Source organism: Schistocerca nitens, chromosome 2, assembly GCF_023898315.1.
Source record: "Schistocerca nitens isolate TAMUIC-IGC-003100 chromosome 2, iqSchNite1.1, whole genome shotgun sequence".
In the NCBI taxonomy this organism is placed as follows: Eukaryota; Metazoa; Arthropoda; class Insecta; order Orthoptera; family Acrididae; genus Schistocerca; species Schistocerca nitens.
Window position 1 is genome coordinate 962,549,952 of NC_064615.1, and position 18,235 is coordinate 962,568,186.

Here is an 18,235-nt window from a genome sequence, read left to right on the forward strand (position 1 = left end):
GTGAGTTAGGTTTAAGTAGTTCTAAGTTCTAGGGGACTGATGACCAAAGATGTTAAGTCCCACAGTGCTCAGAGCCAAAGAAATCTATGGATGGCCGTCACCAGAAGAAGGGACAGATCAATGAGACATCGGCAAGTATTACCTATTCCTTTCACGACAAGGCCATCTGTTGTACATTAGCGCCATTTGGCGGTGCTATTTTCTTTATCATTCGGTGGCCGCATATGAGCAAGTTTGAACATATGCTTAGTAATAGTAAGTTAATAGCGATACATCTATATCTACTACACTAGTTTGCAATGCACACTTACGTGTCTGGCAGGGGGTTCTTCGAACCACCTCTATTTGTCTACGTTTCTAGTCTCTAACATTTAAATCTTAATGTACGAGCTCCCATTTGTCATTGTCTTACGATGATCTTTTCTATTAACAACATGTCGTTTTCTTCCTTATTTTTTAAAGTTTTGTTATGATTTCTGTGTTATTAATCACGATTTAAGACTGAAGTAATCACATAATAAAACAAGTTTTTATCATTTTTAAAAATTACTTAACTTTATTAACCTTCAAAATAAACAAGGTGTTCCAACGAAGTACCAGGTTCTTAAAGAATTCCGCCAGAGAAAAGTTCGGAAACCCCTGATCAATGTGATCGTTCCAATTTAAGTTTGTTCGTAACTGTAATTTCTAGGTACGTATTTAGTTGAGTTGACAGCCTTTACATCTGTGTGATTCATCGTGTAACCAAAATTTAACGGACTCTTTTTAGAGCTCATCTGAATGACAGTTGCCACTTTTCACACCATACAGACATCGTGTGTAAGTCATTTTGCAATTGATTTTGGTATTCTGGTCACTTTACTGGACGGTAAATGACAGCATCATCTGAAAATAATCTAAGAGGGCTGCTCAGATTGTCTCCTAAATTGTTTATGTAGATTGGATGCATCAGAGGGCCTATAACACTTCCTTGGGGGAAGGCCATGATTTTCCGTCGATCACTACGATATCACGAATCCAGTCGTACAATAGATAGTCCATAGGTACGCAGTTTGATTAGCAGTCCCTTGTGAGGAACGGTGTCAAAAGCCTTCCGAAAATCTAGAATGTTGAAATCAATTCGAGCTCCCTTCTCGATAGAACTCGTTACTTCATGTGAATAAAGAGCCAGTTGTATTTCATAAGAACGATATTTTCTGAATCAGTGAACATAGTTTATGTTCCAAAGTCCTACTGCAAATCGATGTCAGTGATATGGATCTGTAATTCGTCAGATTACTCCTATTTCCTTTCTTGTGTATTGATGTGACCCGTGCGATGTTCTGTCCTCTTGGTATGGATCTTTCGTCGAGCGAGTGGCTGTGATGATTGCTAAATTATGGTGAGCTATTGCAACAGTGGACTCTGAAAGGAACATAATTGGTATGCTGTCTCGATCGGAAGACCTGTGTTTATTACGAGTACTGTTATATCGATAGTGTTCTGGTAGGTGAAAGTTCTGATGTCTGTGTTGTTGTATTCAGTTTGAGATTACGGCAGAAACAATACGGCAGTTTTTTTGTAAGTTCTAAGTGTATGGCTACAAATTAAGATATGCAACCGCATGTAAACAAGAGTATGAGTTCAACGCAGCTAACGTCCTGTGTACTCCCTCCACTATATTGCTACAGCTTACATGCGCCGTTCACATTTGTACTGCGAATACAGAGCATGCGAGGTGCCATAGTTGCGCTGTGTCTAATTGTCTGCCAACCTTGTGTATTCTATTAATGTTCCAGTGCAGAAGTAACTAAGTCGTAGGGTTAGGCTTTCTTGATATAAGGCTGCAATGATAGTGATTAGCGAGTGGTCTATCGCTCTCAGTGCTACTAAAAAAAGTCTCTCTTAAATTAAAGGATGTCAGTGCCTTTTTAATAAGCAAAACGACGTAGCAGATGAAACACAAATTGTTAACAAGTGATGGAAAATGTTCTTCTGCAATGTCATGCGTTAAACAGTTCAAACACTCAACTGCTAACCTTTGTTCATATAACACTTTACATTATTGACTGTCATATGAAAATATAGTTCTTATTTACACTCTCAACTCTGCATTGCATGCAGAGTCGTGGTACATTAATATTTACATATTCGGGGAGCAAATAAGATATTAGATATGCGACAGTGCCTTCACCGAATCGTACAGCCGATGTAACAGCGTGCTGTCACCTCTAGCACTCGACCCCAACTCCCAGTTGTAGTCATCCAGGAATACTTGGCTCGGCTCTCATTGTTGTCGAACCTAAAAGCAAGAAGTGCTTCATCTGATTGCATCATAATGCTAAAGTTATCAAAGAAAACTGGTGATCAAAGAATCTAAATAAACTGTATGATCTCCTACTGTTCAGCGTATGTGCCATAAATATGAATCAAATCTATATTAATTATCTTAAAAAACGCAAAAAAATAAAAGAATATTGGTACCTCACTGCACCTCTTACGACGTACGTAGTTTACGTTATCGTGTCTCAGTTGCGAAGTGAGTTTTGGAAGTGAATGCTATGGCTCCCAGAACCAGTAACGTCGCAAGATGTAGATATGTTTCTAAACATGTGCTTCTCCTTCTACATTCAGTTCCTTTAAAACTGGCGAAATGTCGACACGCGGAGAGTTTAATCATAAAAGTGTGCGACACGTAGTTCAGGAGATGTGACATTTCATGCCGCAGATGTGACTTCGTTTCTTTGAAGGGTCGGAGGAGTCGAAAGAGTGATGTTTGAAAAGAAAATTCCAACAATGTGGCCAAAAAAACATTTCCAGTCTCTCATTATGATTTGGACGGCCATTTGCTTGACTGAACCGTAGCCTCTATATTCTAGTTCTGTAAGTGAGGTTTCCCCTCAAAGCTAATGCGATTTTTTTGATGTTACCCTAACTCATATTGTTGATTGCAGGGTTCACGTTGGACAAGGAGTCCAACACGATAGCGATCATCTGCCAGGATGTGACTGTCATTCTGGCGTTTGACTCCAGGGAGCGCCAGATGCAGTGGCATGTCAAGATCGTCAACAACCTGGGGGAAGGTGAGTGATAACAATACAGTGCTTTCTGTTCCGTCCCGTTCCCCGCTCTCCCCCCCTCCCCAACCCCCCTTCTCTCTATCAGTCTATCTGTCTGTCTATTCATCTAACTCTGTATCTACTTCTCAAACCACAAAATAAGGGGCGATCAAAACGTTTCCGTTCGAAGGCCGTACAGTACAGAACCGGTATGCCAATCAGGAAAAATCGCCGTGAGCACTGAGGCAGTCATCCCACAGATGCATCAAACTGAAGATATCCATTTGCTAAAACGCCGTATTCTCCTGCGGTAAGAAACCCGTAACTGTCTGCTGCACATCGTCGACCGGCAGGAATCGTCGAGCCTTCAAGGCCTTTTTAAAGGGGCAGAAGGCGTGATAATCACATGGAAAGATACCAGGATTAAAGGTCCCGTGCTTGAGTGCCTTTCATTTGAGTTGGCTGCCCCCCCCCCCCCCCCCCAGATCGACTGGCGTCTTATGTCGAATCGCGACCAGCATGGAACGTGGCGTATCATTTCATAACGACGGTTTAGACAGACATACTGCCACATACACATTCTTCATTCTCTAATGCGAGTGGCGTTTGAAAAGTCCTTGCAAAGTCCGAGAGATGGCACCACCGGCTCATATCGAGGTCATGTTTAGTTAGTAGCATCTTTGGAAAGAACGCACACCAAGGTTCAGCCATATTGGTCTATTTCTTTGTATTTGGCATTCGTGTGAATCAAAGAAGTCGAGTGATTGTCACAAAATGGACGAAAAAGAATTTCGTGTGGTGATTAAACATTACTTTATGAAAGGCAAAACGCCTCAGGAAACTAAAGAGAAGCTTCATAAACATTACGGTGACTCTGCACCTTCGATTAGAACAGTTTATAAGTGGTTTCCAAATTTTAGGAGTGGCCATACGGTCACAAGCGATTCTGAACATTCTGGACGCCGTGTGTAGCGGATGACAGAAGAGTTAAGGTGCGTGAGATTGCTAGTGCTGTGGGTATCTGGAATGCACGGGTACATAATATTTTGCATAAACATTTGGATATAAGACAGCTATCCGCAAAATGGGTTCCGCGATTGCTCACGCTTGACCAAAAACGGTGTTGCAAGGATGGTTTGCAGCTGTTCAGGAAGAATCCGCAGGACTTTAAGCGTCGTTTCGTCACTGTGGATGAAACGTGGATACATTACTATATTCCTGAGAACAAACAACAATCTAGACAATGGGTTACCAAGGGAGAATCTGCATCAAAAAAGGCGAAGGCCAGTCCTTCGGCCGGAAAGATTACGGCGACTGTCTTTTGGGATTCGCAAGGGATAATCCTCATCGACTATCTGGAAAAGGGTAAAATTATTACAGGTGCATATTATTCAACGTTATTGGACTGTTTGAAAACCGAGCTGCAAGATAAACGCAGGCGATTGAACCGCAAAAAAGTCCTTTCCCATCACGACAATGCACCAGCACACACCTCAGCAGTTGTTGTAGCAAAATTAATGGAAATAGGATTCCAACTCGTTTCACATCCCCCCTATTCTCCAGACTTGGCTCCCTCGGACTACTATTTGTTCCCCAAATTGAAGAAATGGCTGGCGGGGCAAAGATTTTATTCGAACGAGGAGGTGATTGCAGCAACTAATAGCTATTTTGCAGATTTGGACAATTCCTATTATTCGGAAGGGATCAACAAATTAGACCAGCGTTGGGCGAAGCGTGTAAGTCTAAAAGGAGACTATGTCGAAAAATAAAAAAGGTTTACCCCAAACACGTAAGTAGTTTTTATTTTTGCACGACTTTTCAAACGCCACTCGTAGATATCTACCGGTATTTGTCCTTTGGCAGCCAATAAAGGAATAACCGCACGTTGATCCTGTTTGGAAGCATTAGTTCACGTTTCCTCGATTACTGCATGTACGTCGGAAAGACACTTGTCTTGCCTACATTTCGGTGCTTATATATCCGCATCAGAGTTGAGCTACGCTGCAGCAACGCCCTCAAACGGAAACTTTTTGATCATCACTGCCATCTTCGCCGTCGCTGTCGTCGCTGTCGTCGCCATTGTGACCAGAGCGCACATGAGGTGTAGTGTGAGTACGTTGTTCTATTGAGTTTTAAGAGTATAGCCATCTAGGTCCTTAATTTCTTTATTTATAACATCAGATCTGTAATTAGGGTTTAAGGAACATAAGAATGAGAGGTGTTTGCTATGTACGATCTTGTTACAAAAGAAGAAAAACTAAAAAGTCAAAAAACTGCTAAAACAACGTTAAGTATCAGTAAAACGTATGTCTAAAGGGAGTGTCAACTATCAACTCGACTCAAAACATTTACAAAGATTCAAGTGCTAGCCGAGAGGTGGACGAAGTGTTGGGGACGTTGCCTTCTTTCTTCAGGTCATACTCATAAAATGACAGTCTTTAAAATTACAAACATTCAGAATCAAATTATAAAATATGGTTTTATTGGCTGCAGTTGCACATTCGTAGAATTAGCTTTACTAAGTTCTTGTGGAGCTTACCAAGATATGACAATTAGTATTCGCTAAATCAGTTTTACAGTCACATCTGTACAACACTGTTTTTTCTGTATTTTTGTTTCATCCCCTTTATTCAGCCAAAAACTTAAAAAAAATGAAGATTAGACAAATAGGCCTTTAATTATAAGTGAAAATTTTACAGGTATTTTTAAGATCGATAAAAGTATGAATTTTGTTCGCATTTACATGAACACTGAAACTGTTGCTTTTGTCTGTTGTTTAAATTAAAATTGAAGGACTAAAAGATAAAGACAGAAAGAAAAAAATTACATATTTAAAGCAGTGCACAAATGGTAACATTCATCTATAAAACAGCACTGCACTTTCACCTGCACCGGAAAAAAAATGATTCAGTGATTGGAAAATGTGGTCAATAAGGTTAAAGAATATGGGAAAAATTTTACGGGTCTGTTGGGTAGTATGTATGGCGATGAAGGTGGGTGTTTGGGTGGAGAGTGGTACAACAAAGTGACGAGCAGTCTGGTGGGTGGGCATGGCCGTGGTATCAACAGAATGGATGGGGAGAGATGCAGAGGGAAGAGGGAGGGGGGAACCCTGGTGTGGAGTGGGATATGTGAAGAATAGTTACAGTTGATATGATGGGTAAATATCGGGATGAACTTCATTGTCTGGGAATACGTTGAAGTTGCGTTGGGACAGAATATGGACTGTGTGTAGGTGTAGGGATGGGGGAGATGTGTTAAAGGTGCGTCAGCATACGAGGATTGGTGATCAGAGGAGAAACAACGGGATTATTAGAACCTACAAATAGTTGCACGGAGCACAGAATTTGCGGAAGTGTACAGTGTGGATAAATAAGGTAATAATTACGTCGTAGACGATCCATGTGGGGGAAGGTAAATGGATGCAGAATGCAAGATGGAGTGCACTGCAATCAAGGATTTCGAGGGAGCGATCTAACTTGGGTAGAGTAGATATCCAAGCAACATAGGCGTTGGAAAGAATGTTGTGTTGTTGTGGTCTTCAGTCCTGAGATTGGTTTGATGCAGGGAGAATTAATGTTTCGTAGGTATGAGTACTGAGGAAGGTCGCAATTGCCATTTTTGGTAATTTAGTAATTTTAGTATTTTGACCCAATTGCGGCCTTTGTGTTGGATGAGGTTCCCATGTTGGTAGTCTAGGGTTAGTCAAAGACTTGACAATACCCAATGGTATGGTTCAAATGATGAAGTAAATGTCATGGATACAGAAGCTATGAGTGGTTCATCCTATAATTATTTTCTGTCCCTTGGTAGGATTTATCTTCAGGAGCCAATGGCAGCACCAGAAAGAAAACTGGTTACAATGGCGTTGAAGATATCATTAGGCTTTTTGGAATATTAGATAGAGGTCTAGGAATGCAGTGGCATCCGCATACTGAAGGGTCGATTGGACAGGGTATCAGCAGTGTAGAGGATGCACAGGAGAGAAGATAGAGCCTTAGGGCACACCTGCTGTAGGGTAGAAGATGTGGGAATTTATAATGTGAATAGGGCCAAAGAATGGACAGTTAGATGGAAAGGAATCAATTAGGGGGCAGAGTTAACTGGAAGTGCATATGACTGGAGTTCGAAAAGAAGACCAGAATGCCTTATACGGTCGTAGAATTTTTCAAAGTCGAGGGATTTTCATGCAACAGCCTCATAAACTTTAGTATTAAATATATTTGCTTTAACGTGCTGTTGTGATTATAAAAGCTGTATTTGCTCTTATAATTACACATGTCCGATACATAAAAATTGAACCATACAAGCTCAAATTTGGCAAAACTATATACTAAAATGTGTAGACTTTTAACACAGATTACAAAGGATGTAAAACTAGATGATTATATAAATATCGTTTGGAAGGCAGCTCTATCTTGTTGAAGAACCAGTAGCTTATGTGAGTCTGCAGGATTTCGTGGCCGTTTTCACTGAAGTTAAAATCTTCTAGGTTATTAGGCCGCGTCGTGTTTCTTTTAAAATGTTCGACGTTTCGACCCCTCTGCTGGGATCTCCCTCAGGATCTTTTGGTGTCCACTACTGCTAGAACACTGTCAGAGTCGAGTGTTAAGGCGTTCGTACTGGAGAAGTGATAGTATTGATTAAAATTCATATGGCTATCATTGGTGGGCCATAGTCATAGGCTAATATTCCCGCTTTGATGCAGAAGAAGGGGCGTTGGCAGCTCATCCGCTGTGGATACCATTGGCGGTCCAACGCCATTGGATAGAAAGGCACTATTCCATACGTATGCTGAAGAAGGGTTATTGGTTGAAATGCCTGCTACTGCTATTGGTTGGTCGTCATCAGTGGCTAGATTCTAAACGGACAGAGCAAGAGAGGGGAAATGTTTACCCAAAATATTATCCGCCGAGGTGACTTGCAGCGCGTTGTTTATGACGCTCACACACCGTGGCCGCGTATTTACTTCCTCGATGGCGGGGAGCCACGATGTTGGAAGCCTATAGCCGTCCTCTCTATTGAAATTAGATGCATTCTTAGAAATTTCACCCGCTTCTCGGACCTTTCTTCTATAAATGTTTGTTTCTTTATACAGTACACGTAAGGCTAAAACAAAGTGCAAAATCGGCAGTAGCGGAACATCACGAGAACTGTGGCTCTGACATCGATTTTAATAACATGACGCTGCCTAATAACCCAGAAGATTTTAACTTCAACCAGTAACTTGCTCCTACGGCCATGCCAGTTGCTGCACAGCCAGTGGGAGCTCCGCCGACCTAGCAGGTTTGAGGTGAGGTGTGGCCCAACCAGCAACAGGACGACACGTCACATTCCCGAGCACATGTCACACCAGTGACTTCTCATTCTGACGTTCCTTTAATCTTAATTACAGGTCTCATTAAGGTAGTATCCGAAACGACATTATAAATGAAGAAATAGTTTGATGTAATTAGATGGACAAAAAATCTACTCGCCAAGAGGCGGCAGGAAAACCACACATAAAATTATTGAAATCTGCAAGATATCGGAGGCCGTGGCTCATTCGTCTGGCAGAATGGTTGAAGGGGAAGGAAGAGAGGTGAAGGAAAAGTGAGTCTCGGGGAAAGTTCGGAAATTAACCCAGAACGTCAGGTCTGAACGACTGATTGTTGGGGACTGCACCAGACGGGATTTGAAAACCTGTGAGCTTAAAGGTGGAAGATGAAACCTGAGATCTTAAAGGTGGGAGATAAAATATATTAAGCTATTTAATCGTTTTTTTTCACAAAATATCCACCATGATAGCACACTCGTTCAGGAGATTTATTTCCTTTATTAATAATTAATGAATTTTTTTGGATGGCTGTGTCCATTGTTTCTAACCTTTACGACATTCTATTCCTTTTTCCCTTTAGCTTTGTCTTCCGTTACCAGTAGCTAAAATATTGCCTCATACATAATTCTTTTAAGCCAGTGACAATAGGACCTCAATTATATAAATGCATGGTGACTGTTCTTCCGGACATGTCCAAAAAAACAGACGCAATGTGGAATCTGTAGATGTGATACATTTCATGAAAATTGAAGGTGAAGGAGGGAGAAAGGAAAGGGAAGGAAAAGGGCTATTAATGTCAGCTGCATCAGGACTTTATGCCGAACCAGCAGCAATGAGTGAAAATGTGTGCCGGACCAGGATTCAAACAAACCAGAGATCTCCTGCTTGCCTGGCAGCTCCATAAACCACTGAGCCACACGGACACACAGTGTTTATCGAAACTGAGCAGACTACTTCGGCACGTCTCCCGCTCGATCCATATTCCCACAGAGCGCCTCCATGCTCGCTACTTTGACGTTTCCGCAGATCGGACGTAACTGTGCATCCGCACTGAAGATGGTGGAGTCATTACTCATAGAGGCAAACCAATTGTGTAAATGTGGGGTGTCTGTTCTACCCTAGAACTAAGGTAGGAATGGAGTAAACCAAGAGCGGTGCCGATATGGTCTGAGCAGTTCCGATAAACACTGTATCTGTGTGGTGCAGTGGCTTACACAACTGCCTAGTAAGCAGGAGATCCTGGGTTCGAATCTTGGTCTGGCATACATTTTTCCTTCATCGCTTTTGATTCCACATAAAGTCACAACGCAGCTGACATCAATAGTCCCTTTCCTCCTCCCCCCGCCCCCCACTCCCCGCCAGCAGCTTCAATTTACAAAACAAGGTGTCAATTCAAAATTTCGAATAGCGATAACAGTCAGAGAAAATAAAGCAAACAAATATTTCCCTTATTTATAATTTTTTAAAGTATCAGTCACCCCCACCCTGAGTCTTTAAATAATCGAACACTGAATGAATACAATGAGGATAATTTGCAGAACATTTCAAGATAAGCCATTTTTCAGCCTCTCAATGTTTACAATGTCATAACTCCTGAACTACATGTTGCACAGTCATATAAATTTGCAAATACATTCAGTGATACATGTCGATACAGTCTCCAAAATATATTGCGCATATAGTTAGTTTTAAAGAAGTAATAAACTAAACGCCATGCCTAATGAAAAGAGAAAATACAGTAAGCGATAAACTTTCCTCTTTCTCATTGTTTTGTGGGGACTGCTAGCCAGAAAAACTTTCGAAAAAGGTTTAAAATTATTTGCAAAGTTTGTTGGGAGTCACAATGTGCTGTCATTCTCAAATACTGGATGAATATAACCTGGATAATTTGCGCATTGTAAGTTACACTGCGTCGAGACATACCTGCAGTTTCTAACTGTAATACTTGACTTACATATTAAAACATTAACTTTAAGGTTATATTTATAAGTAGATTATGACAGCATTTTAATTTTTTAAGTTTGTAAATAGTTATATTAAGTGTTCAAACAAAATTTTTTTTGCTCCAGGAAGCCATTACATGGGCAACCTAAAACTGGCACCATGCAACGCTTTAGCAATTCAGCAATATAAATATATTAAGGGTAACACTGCATAAACGCCTGCCGTTATTTATAATACAAACTTGAGGCTGTACCTGTTTTATATAGCCGGCCGGAGTGGCCGAGCGGTTCTAGGCGCTACAGTCTGAAACCGCGCGACCGCTACGGTCGCAGGTTCGAATCCTGCCTCGGCCATGGATGTTTGTGGTGTCCTTAGGTTAGTTAGGTTTAAGTAGTTCTAAGTTCTAGGGGACTGATGACCACAGCAGTTAAGTCTCATAGTGCTCAGACCATTTGAACCATTTTTTTGTTTTATATACATGGAATGACAGTGATTCTTCATCCTGCGGTCACTTTTAATTGTTCAGTAGTTCAAAGTAAGCGTGTGAAGATTGAAAGTCGTGTGGATTTTCCTATGTGGACAATGTGCCTTGAAACTGCCTTATGATATGACATTGTTATAAAAATATTGCTGTTTATTACGTCTGAATGTTCAAATCAAATCTGTGTGAATTCCTAAGGGACCATACTGCAGAGGTCAACGGTCTGTAGACTTACACACTACTTAAACTAACTTATGCTAAGAACAACACACACACACACACACACACACACACACACACACACACACACACACGCCCGAGGCAGGACGCGAACCTCCGGCGGGAGGAGCCGCGCAATCCATGACATGGTGCCTCAAACCGCGCGGCCACTCCGCGCGACCGTCTGAATGCTGCAAGGCCGTTAGCCAAATTAAAATGAAACCACACACAGCAAACTTACAGGGTGGGGCAAATAAAAGGGGCCCGGTCGAATGGATACGATTAGACGTGAATGTATGCATATAACCATATCCCAACAGGATGGAGCATCTGTCCGTACAGCCGGCCGAACCTTGGATCATATTTACATAATCTTCGCGCCTGACGGAGTTGTCAGCAGAGGCCAGTCTGATCGCAGCCCTTGCTGGGCACCCAGGGCACCTAATCTATCAGTGTGCTATTACTTTGTGTGGGCAGCCCTCAGGTCTAAAGTGTATCGAAACAAGCGTCATAGTCTTTCAGAAGTGCAGCAGAAAATTTCGGATAAAACTGCAGCAGTCCTGCTTCTATCTGTCTTCACAAACTTGCTCTTGCTGATCGGGACCAAAAAGTTCCAAGAGGTGAATGGTGGTCATTTTCAACATCTGCTGTAGTCAGATTAGTATTGTATTTCTTTTCCTCGGCTGTGTTTCTTTGTACCCTGGAACACTGTTCTCCAGGGCGCTTTTATCTGCCCCACCCTGTATAATCCTAAGAGAAACACATACAACTCTCCCTAACCAACAAACCAATGAATAATCAAACAAGACGAGCTAACAATAACGCCGTCACAGTGAGAACAACAAACGCTTTTGTATAACAGGTTGTATTTGTTATTAGTAGGTTACCTAACCACGAAAAATTTGTAGAACAATTAAGGGATCTTGAAATTTAAATCAAGTCTGAGTAAATCATATTTCTTTTTTTTTTTTTTCTTTAAAAGTTCGACATAGGTCACAAGTAATTGATAGAGAGCAAAGTTCTGTATTTGTCGATTGAACTGATACAAAATAATGCCTTTGCGATGAGGAGGCACCAAATTATATGGAAGAGTGCATGGAGAAAACTCAACAAGATATCTTTACTTGGGCAGCTCACAGATTCAGAGTTAATGAGAAAAAATCACAAATTTTAATCAAACAGGCAACTCTAGTTACGTGCCAGAATAATTAGGTAGCGAGAGCACAAATTATGGATCGCGCTAGCGTGGAATGCAACGCTTACTTTTCTAAATCTACAAGAATATTCTGCAGTTCGCAGTTAAGTGTCTGACAGAGGGTTCGTCGAACCACTTTCATGCTGTTTCTCTACCGTTCTACTCCCTAAAGGAAATAAGAACACTTAAATCTCTTCATGTGAGCTCTGATTTCTCTTATTTTATAACGATGATCATTTCTCCCCTTGTAGGTGGATGTTCACAAAATATTTTCGCATTTGGAGGAGAAAGGCCGGCCGGGGTGGCCAAGAGGTTCTAGGCGCTACAGTCTGGAACCGCGCGACCGCTACGGTCGCAGGTTCGAATCCTGCCTCGGGCATGGATGTGTCTGATGTCCTTAGGTTAGTTATGTTTAAGTAGTTCTAAGCTCTAGGGGACTGATGACCTCAGAAGTTAAGTCCCATAGTGCTCAGAGCCATTTGAACCATTTGAGGAGAAAGTTAGATTTTCAGATTTCTTGAAAAGATCTCACTGCATCGAAAACGCCTTTGTTTTAATTATTGACACCACAATTCGCGTATCTTATCCGTGATACTCCATCTACTAAGTGTTTTGCCAATAAAACGCACTCTCTGCTTCGCTTTCCCCACAACGTGATCTATAGCCTCGTTGCAATTTAAGTTATTCGCAATTGTTCTCTCTAGGTATGGCCTAATTAGTTCATTATTTAGTCAGTTGTCACTTTTCGCACCATACAGGTATCTTGTAAAAAACGTTTTGCACTTGGGTTTCACCTTCTGATGTCTTTACTAAACGTTAAATGACAGCATCACCAGCAAACTGTCGAAGAAGACTGCTCATGTCGTACCTAAATTATTTATATAACTTAGGAACAGCAGAAGCTTATAACGCTTCCTTGAGTAACGCAAGATATCACTTACGCTTTACTCGATGACTTTCCTCAGTTACTACGAACTGTGACCTTTCTGAGAGAAAATCGCGAACCTTCAAGCAGCTACAAAACTGAGACGTTTGTCCATAGTCACGCAATTTCTTCGAAGTCGCTTGTGAGGAACGGTATTAAAAGTCTACTGGAAATCCAAAAATACGGAATGAGTTTGAGATCCCCTGTCGAGAGCACTCATTACTTCCTGAGAATAAAGCGCTAATTGTGTTGCACAAGAGCGATATTTTCTGAACTCGTACTCACTGTGTGTCAATAGATCCTTTTCTTCGAAGAACTTCACAGTATTCGAACGTAATATATGTTCAAAAATCCTGCTTCTAATCGACCTCAGTGATGTGGGTCCGTAATTCAGTGGATTAGTCCTATTTCCTTCCTTGAGTATTGGTTTGACAGGTACAACTTCCCATGCTTCTGGTACGAGTCTATCGTCGAGCAAGAGGTTGTTTATGATTGCTAGGTATGGAGCTATTATGTCAACATACTCTGAAAGGAATATAGTTGGTAGGTATACAGCCTGGCACAGAGTGATTTGAGCTGCTTCACCACACCAAGGATATCTACTAAATGGCTCTGAGCACTATGGGACTTAACTTCTAAGGTCATCAGTCCCCTAGAACTTAGAACTACTTAAACCTAACTAACCTAAGGACATCACACACATCCATGTCCGAGGCTGGATTCGAACCTGCGACCGTAGCGGTCGTGCGGTTCCAGACTGTAGCGCCTAGAGCCCCTCGGCCACTCCGGCCGGCGGATATCTACTAAGTTACTCATGTTGGCAGCAGTTCTTAAAGTATTTGCTTTGAGTTCGTTGATGAATTAATTTCGAAAAATCATATTTAGTAATCGTGCATTAGTGGCACGGTCATCGATAACATTACAATCGTTATCGAGCAGTGAAGGTGTTTATTATGTCTTGCAGCTAGTGTCCTTTGCGTATAATCAGAATCTCTGTGGGATTTCTGCCAAATTTAGAGACAGTTTTTTGCTGTGGAAACTATTAGTAGCATCTCACGTTGAAATTCGCGCTAAATTTCGAACTCCTGTAAAACTTGGCCAATCTTGGGGATTTTGCTTTCTTTTGAATTTGACTTGCCTATTTAGCTGCTTCTGCAACAGCGTTCTGACCTGTTTTGTATAGGGATCAGTTCCGTCTCTTACTAATTTATTTGGCATAAATTTCTCGATTGTTGTCGATACTATTTCTTTGAAATAAAAGCACGTCTGATCTACACTTACATATTTTGGAAGGAATGGAGGCTGTTTCTTAGGAAGACGTCAAGCGAAATATTACCTGGTTTTTTAAATAGATGGCCTTTGCGTTTAGTTTTGGTGGGTTTGGATGTTACGGTATCCAGTCCTCGTTACAACGACCTTGTGGTCACTAATCCCTGTACCCGTCATGATGCTGCCTATACTACGTATTTCCTTCAAATTATTTGTTACTAAGATGTGAAGCCGGCCGGTGTGGCTGAGCGGTTCTAGGCGCTTCAGTCTGGAACCGCGCGACCGCTACAGTCGCAGGTTCGAATCCTGCCTCTGATGTCCTTAGGTTAGTTAGGTTTAAGTAGTTCTAAGTTCTAGGGGACTGATGACCTCAGATGTTAAGTCCCATAGTGCTCAGAGCCATTTTTAAGATGTGAAGTATATATTCGCAGCTTTTCCTGGACTAATTGCTCAAAATCATTTTCAGAGAACGCATTTAGACGATTTCGGACGATGTTTTGTAGCCACCATTGGCTTTGATATGTATTTTCACCAACTTACCGATGGTAACTGGAGTCACCACCAACTATAACCGTATGAGTGGGGTACCTATTTGAGATGATACTCAAGTTTTCTTTTAGCGTTTCAACAAATGTATTATCTGAGTCAGGCGGTCAGTAATAGGAACGAGTTATTAATTTATTCCAGTTGTCAAGTATAACCTCTACCCATATTAACAAGAGCTACCTATTTCAATTTCGCTACCAGATAAACTACTTCTACCTGCAATAAAGACGACGTCGCCATTTCTGAACACCGTTAGATCCTTTGCCAAAATTTCGGTTGTATTTATTTCTGGCTTTAGACAGCTTTCAGTGCCTGTAACGATTTGAACTACAGTGCTTTCTATTAGCACCTGGAGCTCTGGTTCTTTCCCAACACAGCTACGACAATTTACTACTATAATACAGATGGTTCCTAGGTCACTCTCATCCTATATTTTACCTGCTCCTTTGACAACTAAAGTCCATTTTGTTCTTTCCCACGATCTTCTAACCTAAAAATCCACCTATTCCACTCCATATTGCCCGCACTTCCCATGTAGCAGTTTCCTGTGTGTAACGCACCCCTGACCTTTCAAGCGGAACACGATACCCCAACATGTCGTGGTGCAAATCAAGGAATCTGAAGCCTACACAGTCGCAGAACCGTCTGACCCTCTGATTCAGACCTCCACTCGGCGTGACCCACGCTATTAGTACCAACATGAGCCACCACCTGCAGTTGGCTACACCCTGTGCCCTTCATGGCATCGTGAAGGACCCGTTCCACATCTTGGATGACTTCCTTCAGTGTGTACAGAGTGCACATTGGACTTCTTCGCCCCCTTGGCAGCCATATCCTTAAGGCGCCCCATTACGCACCTAACATTGGAGCTCCCATCTACCAGTAGTACCAACCTGCGTGAAAGCCTGGATCCTGCAGGCTGAGAGGCTTTTTCTGAAAGAGGACAAGTGACTGCATCAGGTACCAATGGTTCAAATGGCTCTGAGCAGTATGGTACTTAACGCCTCAGGTCATCAGTCCCCTAGAACTTAGAGCTAATTACACCTAACTAACCTAAGGACATCAGACACATCCATGCCCGAGGCAGGATTCGAACCTGCGACCGCAGCAGTCGCGCAGTTCCGGGCTGAAGCGCCTAGAACCGCTTGGCCACCGCAGCCGGCGCATCAGGTACAAGATCTTTATCACGCACAGATAGCAGCTCAAAACTGTTTGTCGGATGAACTGGGAAGGCATTTTGATCGGCCACAGGAAGTCTTTCAGTGCCTCCCACATCTTGACCATGGATGTGGGGTCAAACTTAGTGCAGACGGTAACTGGGGCACCCACAGTACTGGACTGACGTGGGGAGATGTGAGATATGGTGAACGTGCCTTGGATCCCTATGTCTGTCCCCACAGTGATGCCCATTGGCAAAGCCCTCGAGAAGCATTACTGAAAGTAGCACCTGGAGCTATGAGTGAAGGGTGACAAACTAAGCCTGCATATGAACATAGTAATCAGTCACTATCCATTCTAAAGATAGCAGAATTCTACATTACACAGTTTTTAAAATGTGGAACTGGGTCTACTAAGTATACAAATCCACAATAAATTCACAAATTAAACTACTGAACACACAGGTAAATGAAAATAAGTCGCTTCTGTTTGAAGCTTGTACCAACACTTGACAAAAGAACGCTGTATTCGCCTGTGGTGCTGCTGGGTCAAGAGCTTCCCCAAAAACTGCAAACCGCATGCCCATCAGCACCAGATGGTGGGTGGGAGACCCAGTAGGACGGCAGCCAGAAGACAAACTGCATGAATCTTCGTTCTCTGACCTTAACTCTATGTGCAGGAGACAACTCGATGCTGTTGCCAGTCTTATAGACTAGAATGTCGCTTATTTTGCGAAAAAAAGGGGAAACACAGCAGAAATTTTGGCACACAAAATGCACTTCAACAAACATGAAGTTGGTACAAGCCTGGAGAAGTGTCTACTCGACTGGTCGGCTTCTTTGCGCCAATCGCGATGGTGGGGCAACACATTCGATTGGATAAACAAAAAAAAGTTTTTTTAGCAAAAACATACTCTCACACTGGCCAGGCTGTTGCGCGGAGTCTTTTCCTTTGAGTTTGTGCAGAAAAGGCAAAAATTTCTTGCCCATATATTCTCTGGGGGCATCAGTGGTAGCACAGCTGCCTCTTTCCTCATTATGGACATGTGCCGGCTCTGCCCACAAAAGACGAAGCAGGCCACAGCCCCTCTTCCAAGAAGACTGCACATCTCCCTGGGGATGCTCGCTTCTCCTAATGAGATTCACTGCCTGCCTTCTACCGACAAAGAAAAACCTAAGACCAGATCGTGAATGCACCTTTGCAGCTAGACATACGCAAATCCTCCCAAGCTCACGTGTCCGGTACTCTCAAGAAAATAAACCACGCAACGGCGGCAGAAAAATGAAAAAAAAAAATTGCTTAGCGGTATTTGATAGTAATATGACAAGATATTAGCTTTCAGATATCGGCAGAAAAAGGAAATCAGAAAGAAACGTATTCTCTGACCAGCCACGGCAGCTAATGACAGCACAGCATTTCTCTGAAAACGCAGAGTTTACGAACAATGTCATAAACAGTATGTTCAACTTCACCTTCATGTTACATTACCCTGGGTACCTGCACCGAGTACTACTACCAGAGAGTCAAACTCAGTTTTGTGAACTGTTTTCAGTAATGTTATGTTTACCTGAATAATACACTGGAATACGTTTTTGAACAGATCTCGAATGGATGGAGTGGATTACTAAATAAAAAAAGCTGCTGTTTAAAAAATACATAGTGCTATCATAATTTTTTTTTTATTTTGGTCATGGACAAAAAGTTATTTGGGGTCATCAAGATAGATGGGACACGTCACACAACATATTTCAGAATCGTCAAAGCAAAAACAATTCAAAGTACTACTTACACAGATCACATTACTGCACTGAAGCTGTGATTAATAATCTGTACATCACTTTGCTCCAAGAGCCTACCCAAGGTCTCAACTGAAGGGGAAGGAGGTGGTCAGGTGAAGGTGAGGAATAACTCCAATTAGTTTCACACTGAAAAGAACACTGTTTTGAGATTTCACAAGAAATACTCTGGGTACAATTCCTACTTGTCATTGTCCACTACATGTTCTGGGTTGCTTCAAAATGACACTACATTGATACATCTGTCTGTGTGGCGAAGAATTGTTTTGTGGAAGGAAGAGGGGGTGTACCTCCCTTCCCCTCGCCCTTGATAAGTTCTACTTAGGAATTCATCAGTGAAGTAGGAG

General features: G+C 42.0%; 1 protein-coding gene across 1 annotated transcript in view; it reads left to right on the plus strand.

Moving 5' to 3' along the window:
• Window positions 1-18,235, plus strand: part of LOC126234740 (uncharacterized) — a 342,861-nt gene that overhangs the window by 246,724 nt on the left and 77,902 nt on the right. Inside the window, exon 4 of the mRNA XM_049943486.1 lies at window positions 2,934-3,062. Within this exon, the coding sequence (XP_049799443.1) occupies window positions 2,934-3,062 (129 nt within the window). The remainder of the gene's footprint in view (window positions 1-2,933; window positions 3,063-18,235) is intronic.